General features: G+C 34.2%; 1 protein-coding gene across 1 annotated transcript; it reads right to left on the bottom strand.

The window, feature by feature from the left end:
• Nucleotides 1-96: 96 nt before the first annotated feature.
• Nucleotides 97-3,476, bottom strand: LOC122058926 (NAD(P)H dehydrogenase (quinone) FQR1). The gene is made up of 4 exons (XM_042621641.1): nt 3,322-3,476; nt 1,784-1,877; nt 748-1,010; nt 97-642 (listed from the first exon to the last, which is right to left on the bottom strand). The coding sequence occupies exons 1-4, from the start codon at nt 3,342-3,344 to the stop codon at nt 411-413; spliced, it is 612 nt and encodes a 203-aa protein (XP_042477575.1). The 5' UTR covers nt 3,345-3,476; the 3' UTR covers nt 97-410.
• Nucleotides 3,477-10,629: the final 7,153 nt, after the last annotated feature.

The raw sequence follows: 10,629 nt of genomic DNA, 5'->3' as shown, positions 1-10,629 counted from the left end.
CCCCCCCCCCCCCTGAAATGACCTGTTTGCCCATAGAAGTGAGACAGGGGAGGTGCTACCACACCCTCTGTTCCCGTACAGAAAATTCTCTTATTATTGTTGGGAACTCAAAAGAGATTCAATTTCATCATTAACAACTTAGCAAAGCTGATTACAAGGTAGTCCAGAATTTGCTATACAAGATACATTGTCTTGAAAAATAATGAGGACAGACAACTAGACAAGAAACAAACAATTTAATATGTATTAATCAGACTTCACAGGAGAGAACACATTCAGAGCCCATGAATTCAAACATATCGGATAAACTCCATTTTATTTTTTACTCCTGGGAAATAGACACTTTAAATTCTTAAAGGAAAAATTTTGCAAGTATAAAATGGGCACAGAAGTTTTGTAGAGTATGGAAATCAAGCAGATCCCTTGAACTTTTTCGCGATGCCAGCGAAGTACTTCCCTTGGTGGAAAGCCTGCTCCAGTTCGAGCCGGGTTGGCTGTCTAGATCCGTCCCCGGCAAAAGTTCCTGCACCATATGGACTACCACCTTTTACATTCTCCATCTCAAACATTCCAGCGCCGAATGTGTAACCGATGGGCACAAAGATCATTCCATGATGAACCAGCTGAGTGATAGCTGTCAACCTGTAAAATACCCCAAATTATAGCATTTAGTTTCATCTTCCTCTCTTTAATAATCATGAAAGAGTTAATTCTAAACAAACTTAGGAGTTCAGAAAAGGAACTTACGGAGTCGTCTCTTGTCCACCACCCTGAGATCCAGTGCTGTAGAAAATCCCTGCAGGCTTGCCAGCGAGTTGCTGTGTCCTCCATAAACCTCCGGTTGCATCCAAAAATGCTTTGAATTGGGCAGCCATCATCCCGAACCTAGTAGGGAAGCCAAAGAGGACTCCATCGGCCTCAGCAAGGTCATTGGCTTGAATGATGGGAACCTCACTCTTTGGTGGAGCACTCATCTTCCCAAGGACCTCCTCTGGCAGCGTCTCAGGAACCTGTTCCATGTATCCAACAAAAACAACCAGATTACTTCTGCTATACAGAGCCACAGCATAGCACAAGACTTCCTCAAAGAAAAGTTGGAATCTAGATTAGTGAGCTTCTACAAGTGATATGATTTCTGTTTAAGAAGAAAAAGATTCTAAGAAGCCTGAAAGAAAATTTGATGCAATCTGTTGCCTAGAAAATTTGATGCAATCTGTTGCCTATTATTGCATCCATGCCAGCATGATTGTTTGCTTTTCTTAAGCATATTCTACACAACATTAGGTACAAAGAAAAAAACAAAGAAAATAATGGGCAGTCCTAGACGTATTTAAGAGATCTTCCAACTAATTGCTTCTGGATGTCCTGTGAGATAACAATTTGAAACTAAAAGCACATTCAGACCTAGTCTTGTAGCCATCATTCACTGCAAGGAATAAAGCATCTTCTGCCTCTTACAGTGACAATCACTCATACAGAACTCATTCAGTTTTTTTATTGGGAAGCAATAGTTCAGAAGAATTGAAACCTCATGAGTTTTTTCATCATTGCTGCAGCTTTGAAAAAGCACCAAATGAAAGCGAATCCAAAACTTGATTTATATACTGATTAAGTCTTCCCGTACCCTTACTTTCTTAAAATTAATTTCCTTTCAAGTTTCAACGACGTAAAAAGAAACATTATAACCTTTTACCAATATGAAGGTCTACAGTCCCATTCTTTAGATTATTTTTTTCCAGCTTACAGTGTCAAGAAAGGAATGGCAATGGAAACAAGCATATACCTGCCATAGTTTGACTTCAACACCTTCCACAGATGAAGCACCTTTTGTAATCTCTTCAGCTAGCTTCTCCACATGTCCATACATGGAATAGTACCTGCAGCAGCAATAGGATGATTGATTGCCATTATTCTGATGTAAACGAATGGCATAATGAATGTGGAAAATCGCAGAATTGCAGAAATGAGAAACTGAAAAGGCACTCTGTTTCTAGCTTCCATCTCTAAAGGCAAAAGAGAAAACATGTGTAACTTAAAATCAGCATGCCCTGTTTTCTTATTGGCATTGTTCATAAGAATTAACACCTCGTAGTTACACAATGGGAAACCGGCACTTTCACTTAATGCATGATGTTTATAGGAACAGATGAGGGGAGAACATACTGAATTGATCCTCAGATTCCTATGCTAAATTCATGTTAGCCTCAAGTAAAGCCTTCTATTATATAAATATTATGGAGCTTCTGATCTAGCTTTCCTAACTACATAAGCCGGATTATATAAAACCTCTCTGAACTGGTCAAGCGTCAGACTGTTTTCTCGAATGTTACAGCACTAACCACCTAGTCCCTCATGCTATGGACAAACCCTGTTGGGTTCACCACAAGAAATCAGAATGGTCAGCTCATGGTCATCTCTGTGCATCAAACATTAGCAGATCAGTGTTCGTTTCGCTCTCCCCCTGGGACCAAGGGGAAAGGGATAACCTCCCAGAGTTATGTGGAAATTGAAAGCCCATATTCGGTATCAAATTTTGAGTGGAAAACTAAACAACGACACGGGATATCTCTGGACAAACAGTCAAACCCTTAAACCAACCAGTTTAGACAAGGACTACGGGATCTCATAAATGCATCAAACAGAACTCTACCGCTCAGAAAGGCGAATGAACTTTCAGCACATATTTCTGTCAGCGTCTTCAAGTACTTGTCTTTTAAAACTTACAATAGGTAAAGAGAACAGTTAAAACTACAGAAAAGAATCTAAAAGAAAAGTATTAACTGTTTGATCAATCCATAGAAAGGGCAGGAAATATAAAGAAAAGTCCAGAACACCAAAAAAAAAAAAAAAAAACCCTGCAATTTCCTTAATGCCCCAATCAAATCCTAGAATTTCTGCCCTCCGATTCCGATTCCTCATCAATCGATGCCGGAAAAGCGAGCAAAAACTTTAAGAGAAACGAAGAGAATCCGAATCCCCGGGGATATGGCAACATACGCTTCGAGAATCGCTAAGTAACAAGCAAAAAGATCAAATTTTTCCACAAAACCAGACTGAGAAAAGGGGGAAAAGAAACAAAAACCGTTTCCCCTCATTATTCAGGACACCGCAAATGAGATTTGAAACCAAAAAAAAAATCATATATGAACTCAGGTGATCGCTCTGAGAGCAATTGCAACAAACGGAAGGATCAGAGGAATAGCAAAGAAGAAAAAGCCTGTTAGCAGTAGAAGTAACTAAATGCTGCAACCAAATCGATGAAGCAAAGATCATAGATGAACTAAAGTGATCGCTCTCAGAGAAAGAGAGAGAAGTACTCACACGACGTAAATTTTGGCCGCCATTGAAACGCGTCTTCGGTGTTCGGTGTCTGAGGCCTGTGCTAAGGCAATGTTATTGAGATTTCAGAGCAAAAAGCTTTAAGAAGCAAATCGAAAACTGTTTGAGTTAAACAGCTAAGGTTGAGCCCCATTTATAGTTCCCTCGTAGAGGACTTTTAGAATAATTTATTCCTTTAAATGGTCCTTATTAATTGCAAATTTCCCATTGGTGGTATCGTCTTATTACTGCCAGCCGTCGTCTATAATATTTCCTTATAATGTCTAACCTCTAATCATATATATATATATATATATATATTTTTTTTTTGATAAAAACCCTATTTTCAGAATGCTATTCTGTTGAACCAATGAAAGGGTATGCAGAAACAACTTCAGCATAGAATAGTACGATTTTTTTATATCCACTTTGTCTAGGCGTGCCAAATGCGTAGCATTCTCTAATAGATTAATTTATTTTCTTCTTAAATTTTGGTAATGAGGGTGAGGGTGAGGGTGAGGGTGACTCTAGAGAGATGTAATACTTAATAATGAATATTTTAAAATAATAATAAAAGTGCTTAATTTAAAAAAGGGAAACGGTTCACCGAAAGAATTTCCCCCTTTTTTTTCACGTAGTGATTTGTTATTTAATTTCTTTTTAAATAAAAAATTCATGTGAGAAAGAAAAAGAAAAATATTAGGCTCAAAGATATTTTTCCCATTAAAAAATGGATCAGTTAGAAATTCTATCCAAGAAAAAAGTTGTCAGAAATTAAAATATTATTTCAGTCAACTAATAATACTTACCAATCCCACTTTGGTTAACCTTGAATCTTGTGGTGTGCTTCTACAAAAAAAAAAAAAAAAAAAAAATTCTCGTGGTGTGCTTACGCTAAAAATTATTGTTGCAATAATAAAAAATAAGCAAAAATAAATAAATAAAAAAACTCATTTAATCCTTTAAAATTTTGTTAAAAATATTTAAAAAATTAAAAATAAATTATCAATTTTTTTTTATTTTTTAATAAAATTTTATTTTTGGGAGAAGTTTCCCTACACTACCAACGTGGGAAAGAATCTACATGCAATACATATGAGTGTCATGAAAAAGGTATCACCCATAGTCTCATATGCAATCCACATATCATTGTAAGAGAGAAAATAATAATATAACCCTTATGAGAAAGAAATTGCATTTTCGCATTGTGACGAAAATATTTCCATTATTTTTATTTCGGTTTGGTGAGAAATTCATTAGTTCTTCATTTATTATTATTATTTTTTTTTTAAATGTAAAAAAGAAAGAAATAAAGAAATATGTGAAGACAACATCTAGATTGTGTTGTGGGTCATAGCTCATTTAAATGATCCATCTGGTGTAGAGAAAGATTTTGACATGTGAGTCATTCTCCATTATTCTTTGGATGCACACAATTGAGGAAGGTTTTACTCTCAATTTGCTGAGTAATGATTTAAAAATAGTTAATAGCATTGGCCGCCCTTAATGTGATTACGGTTGCTAAGAGTGACTATAGGGATTAGGGACTGTATCTTAATTCAGATATGGTACGCTTCTAGATGGATATAGACCTGATATTATACAATTAGATTGATACATATTTCTATTTATTCCATATAAATCATATGGCCGTCAATTAAAATATAATTACTTAATATAAATATTCTGACTAAATTTCTAGAATAATTTTATGTAAATGACTGTTAAGGAAACATTTTACATCTTAAAAAATTAAAATTGTTAAGGAAATATTAGAGAACCAGAAACCTATGTAGATTATTATCAGATAACAGTAAATGTGTAACAATATTTTGTATTTCAACATTCAGTCAAAGAAAAAAAATAATTTTTTTTCGAATGAAAAATATATTAAAATACAACATTGAAGCCAATAAAAGGCAAGCCTAAAGGAATTCCGACAATGCATTAAAACAAGAAATCAAATAGGGTACAAGAAAAAAACAAAGGTGGGGGAACATCCACAAAGGGAAAATATATATATATATATATATATTTTTATGATTTGAAAGGAAAATAGTATTATAAATTTCTAACAAAAATAGTGAAATTAAGACACCGTTTGACAACGTTCTATTTCTACCATTTATGTGTTTTCTTATTCTTAGAAAGGGAAAAACAACCTAAAAAGCTAAATAATTTATGCATATTTACAATTCTAGAAACGACTTTGACGAAACAAATCTGACTTGTTTCGTTATTTCTAGAGATGAATTTGACAGGAAAAAAAAGGCTATTATACCCAATAAATTTCCCAACTACTTAAACCTAAAAAGAGGAAATCATACCCTCTCTCTCTTTTGGACATCCGTTGATACTATTGGGTTTTTCAGTGGCATTATGTTTACAAAAAACGTTTCGAGAAACAAGTTTATCAAACACTAAAAAATTCGTTTTTGTTTTTAAAAACGTGAAAAGTCATTTCAGTTGTTTCTAAACACAGAAACAACAAAAATGTTATCTTACTTTTTTGCCCTTTTAAGATTTCTTTCTTTTTTAAATAGGAGTAAATCCTATAATTTCACATAAGAACTGTAGTAAATAGTTTCTAACAATTTGAAAACCGTTTCCATACCTACATTAAAAAAAAAAAAAAAAAAAATTACGAATAAGACAATGAGAAATTTAAAAAATATTAGTATTAATAACAATTACTTAATTCACCACTTTGGGTACAAAAAGTTGTACCATTTAGCTGATGATTGGATATGAATATAAAGTCACTTCACACATCCACTAGATACTCAATATGTTATTGGATTTCCTATATCTCAAAATGATAGGATACACAAATCAACAAAAATTAATTCAGAGTTGGGGAAAATAAGAGATGTCAAGATGAAAAAAAATGAAGAAGAAGAAAGGAGAAGAACAGAGTAAGAGAAATAACCCAACTAAGTAGGGAGAAACTCAGCAAAATAGATCGACTACATAGATCCTTGCCCTCCAATAAACTCTATCCAAAATCATACTTGGCTTATAATTCAAATTAATTATTTACTAGCATGAAGAGGTTGTACTTGATTGGGGATTACAACTACAACAGCTAGTAGATTTACTTGATAATATTACTAAAAAAAGATTTCTTTGGTAATGAAAGAAAAACACAAATTAAGTAATAAGGGAAAGAGAAAAAAAAAATGATAATATTACTGACGTCCCTCTAGCATCATCAAGACATCACCTGAGAGATGAGCCAGAAGAACCTATTATGAGTTGTAAATGGAGACCAGTGTCCAATCGCGCATTCTCATCTCGAATAAAAACAATAAAGAGTTTCTTTAATAAGTAAACCCTTCTAAATCCCAATGACATGAACGTGAAGAAGACGATATAGTCAAATTTAAAGCATTCCGCGGACTTAATTTGGTATTTGTTTCCATCAGCATGAGGTGAGGGTGAGCTAAGGCTTTGCTTATCCAAATTCATGTCACATAAGTTCTTAATTTTTCTCTTAAAAATGCCAAAAATCTATTAATTTCGTAGAAAGTAACTGAATTTAATTAAATAGATTAATTGTACTAAAAAAATTTAATTTATGGAAAAAAGAATGCTACCCAATTGCATTATCTATATCTAGACACAGGGCATTCGGAAAAGACACTCCTACCCTATGGTTGGATGTCTATACATGTGTTTTCATTGACTCAGACGTTGATGTAGGGGTGTCAAAACCTAGCCCGAATCGATAAAATTGATCAAAATCGATCGATAAAACTCAAATCAAACCAAACCGATCCTTATTGGATTGGTTTTGGACTGAGGTATATTGGGATCGGCTAAAACCGGTCCAAATTGAACCGACCAATAACCAAACCAAATAAAACCGATAAAAAAAACAAATGATTATGAGATAATAAATTAATGAATTGACCATCCATTTTTTACAATATTAGTGAGAAAATTTTTTATTGTAAAGGAAATTGTTACAAATCATTAAATATTAGGTTATAAATAGAGATATTGCTTTGTAAATTGTAATAATGCTTCCACTGATTTCCTTGTTCACTATACAAAACTAGTTGGATAGTTAAATGAATGATTGGATAACAGAGTTCAATTTGTGATTTATATATTAATTATCTTCTTAGTAATTTGTTATTCATTGGTTTCAATATTAGTTATCTTTCCCTTACAACGATAAATCATGATTTAATCATAAATTAAAGTTTTTTTTTTTCATCAAATTTGGTCACTATAAGTTATGAATGTAAGATTTCATTAAGGTTCAAACCAATAATAAACCGATCTAAATCGGTATTAACCCAATATTGAAAAATCAAAATAAACTGAAACCAAACCAGACCAAAACTGAAACTGACTGAAAACCAAAGTTCCTTAATGGATTGGTTTTGATCTCCCTCATTCCTAGACTAAACCGATTCAACCCAACTAAAATCGAATCGAACAAATCGATTGACACCCCTATGCTGATGTAGTGGCCACTTGACCAAGTAGGGTTTTTAATTTCTCTCTCATAATTTATTGAGGAGAGAGACATTTACAATAAACTAGGTATGACTCGCTCTATATTCTACTAAATTGTCCAACACCAAAAGGCCAAACCATCCAATAGCCCGAAAAATTGGAACAAGACAAAAGGCTATATTATGATAAGGAAAAAGAAGCATTCTCTACTATAGTGTAGATGCCAATACACGTCATATACATTTGGATCTCATGTGAATGATACTATTTTTCAAACCCTTATTAGTTTGCTATGTATATTCTTTCTTACATTGCCCATATAGGAAATCCTCTTCCGATATTACTTAGGTGTATAACAAATTAAATGGATTTAATTGAACGTATAGAAACAAATTGGATCAAACTGAAACCAACTAATCGAACTACTAATTTTCATGGTATTAGTTTTCCTTATTTTAAAAATAAATTTGATAAAATAAGAAACTAATCAAATTGACCGATACAATCAAACAATTGAACCAAAAGAAGAAAATCGAAAAAATAGATAAATAAATAAAATTTATATTTTTTGGACATTTATTTTGTTTCTATATATGAAAAGCTGAAACCAGGTCGATATGAGAATTAAAAGAAACCGAAAACAAACTTATAACCATCAGTCTAGTTTCAATTCAACTTGGTATCATGGTTGCAAGTAGGGGTATTGTATTAGTATCGGTTGATATCTGATTGGTTTAGATCAATTATCCATATCATTTTAGGGGTAAAACAATAAAATAATTTTTTTTTTAAATAAAAGCAAAAGTGACCCTCACCAATCTGGTACCGTCACCTAAATCCATGGTTGGCATATAAAAAAATTGCAGCCTCTCACATGGGATAGTAAAAAGAGGGCAGAACTCCTCTACTATGCAATAGAGGCTGCAACTCAGATTCAAACGACCTGAAACATCTCGAGGCATACACTATTGTGCTGGATTCCATGCCAAGACACTCCAAGGCGTTGAATCAAAGTTGCTACCTCTATTGCACACCCCAATGCCCTTGCACATTGCTCTCATTATCCATACATTGACACAAGGGTCACATAATAAACTCCCCCTAAAATATCAATCAAAATCAAATTGAACCAACCGTTTGACATCCCAAAGGATATCTCTCTCTATCTCTCTCTTTTTTTTTTCCAATGTAAGTATTACTTATATGTCACTTCATCTTTTTACCAAAAAAAAATATATCACTTCAACTGCTTCCAGCCAATCACGTAACAAGGGTGATACGAGGCACATGGGCCAGCGAGGCTTGTGATGGTCCGGTCTATAGAAGTGGGCACATCATAATAGGGATAAGCGTTCCCTTAAACTTAAAGCCTCCTCCTCCTCCTCCTCCCCTAAGGCTCCACCACCGCATGTGTCCGTCCTCTCAGTCCTAAATCCACACTCACTACTCACACGCAGACCCTCTAGTTTTCATCCCATTTACGCATCCTAAGTTGTAATTATGACCATTCCAACGTATATATATTCTTAATGATGATCTTAAAAATGTTTAATCTTCCTTCTAATCAATAATCAAATTAAGGAGGATATGATAGGATATGATAGGAGACGTTTCTACAATATCCACATAAATACTCATCTGCATCTGAACTTTTTTCTTGACTGTTGACTTGGGACATGAAAGTTCTACCAAAAAACAAAGACTTGGGACATGAAAGGCCCTTCATGGCTTTACCAGTTTTGCACGTTAAGCATCAACCGTTGTCCCAAATGGTTCACACGTACAAACTCTACCATGCATGACGTTTTGCATCCGTCGTTTATTTATTATTATTTTTTCTCTTTTAATGAAATCCATCATTTATTCCAATATATAATTGGGAAAAAAATGATTGAGATGCATTATGATCTCTGTGTCCAAACATAGAGGGGAAAAATGATCATCTCATTCTATTTCATTTCATCCCCGTGAGAGGTGAAAATTCCATTCCTATTGATACTTCTGCATGTGTTTCCATTGTTCTTGGACTACACTGCTTTACATGGATCCCTTCTTTATATAATTTTAAGGGAAAAGAACAATCCTAGTCGCCTGCATGGGGCATATGAATGGGTGCACACGGGTATCAAGTGGGGTGAGTTTATTGTACGTATTTTACATAGTGGAGGGGAGTCATTTCGCCCTCTCTATGTAGGCACAGCGTCCATGCGAATAAGGTATTGCAAGTTAACAATCACTGAGAGAGGGTGAATCAATGAGTTCAACTCCAATTCCTAAACTGACATGAATACTGACTTGGCAAACACTGTAAAACCTAAACTTACTTGCACACAGCCGTAAGCAAACTCAGTCTCTTATAAACACTTCCAAGTGTGCACATCCATTTCACATTTTACCCATTTCATAAGAAATACAGTATAAAGGAATCCACACCCACAACATAGGGATTTTTACGAGATTTGAAAAGATGCCTATGTCTCCGGAATAGTCCCTGTAAAGGATTCATACATACTCAATACACTATTTTTACTGCACTTACAGTTGAGAGCACCCATACCCAGTTTTTCTAATCTATAGCTGAGAAGGCACACATGGTGTCAATATAATTTGCAACATCTATTGCAAAGTAGCACATACTCCCAATGCATAGCACCCACTATGCACATAGTATAGAAATACACAATAAATTAGGCTCATACAGTTTGCCCTACAGTCCAATTTAAGCTAGCATGCATACATTAATATCAACTATAGCTAGCATGCATACATCATTACAAACAATGTGTGTAAAATAAATATAGGGTTAAAAAAATCTCACAATCGGTTATCTGTCCTGCTCTGATG

Source organism: Macadamia integrifolia, chromosome 13 (assembly GCF_013358625.1).
Source record: "Macadamia integrifolia cultivar HAES 741 chromosome 13, SCU_Mint_v3, whole genome shotgun sequence".
Classification (NCBI taxonomy): Eukaryota; Viridiplantae; Streptophyta; class Magnoliopsida; order Proteales; family Proteaceae; genus Macadamia; species Macadamia integrifolia.
This window is presented reverse-complemented; position numbering and strand designations above follow the sequence as displayed.

Excerpts from the sequence above, each read along its gene's own strand:
- LOC122058926 (XM_042621641.1), bottom strand. The coding sequence starts at position 3,344 with ATGGCGGCCAAAATTTACGTCGT. Across the intron at positions 1,878-3,321 it reads GCGGCCAAAATTTACGTCGT|GTACTATTCCATGTATGGAC; the intron begins GTGAGTACTTCT and ends TTGCTGCTGCAG. Across the intron at positions 1,011-1,783 it reads TTGAAGTCAAACTATGGCAG|GTTCCTGAGACGCTGCCAGA; the intron begins GTATATGCTTGT and ends TACATGGAACAG.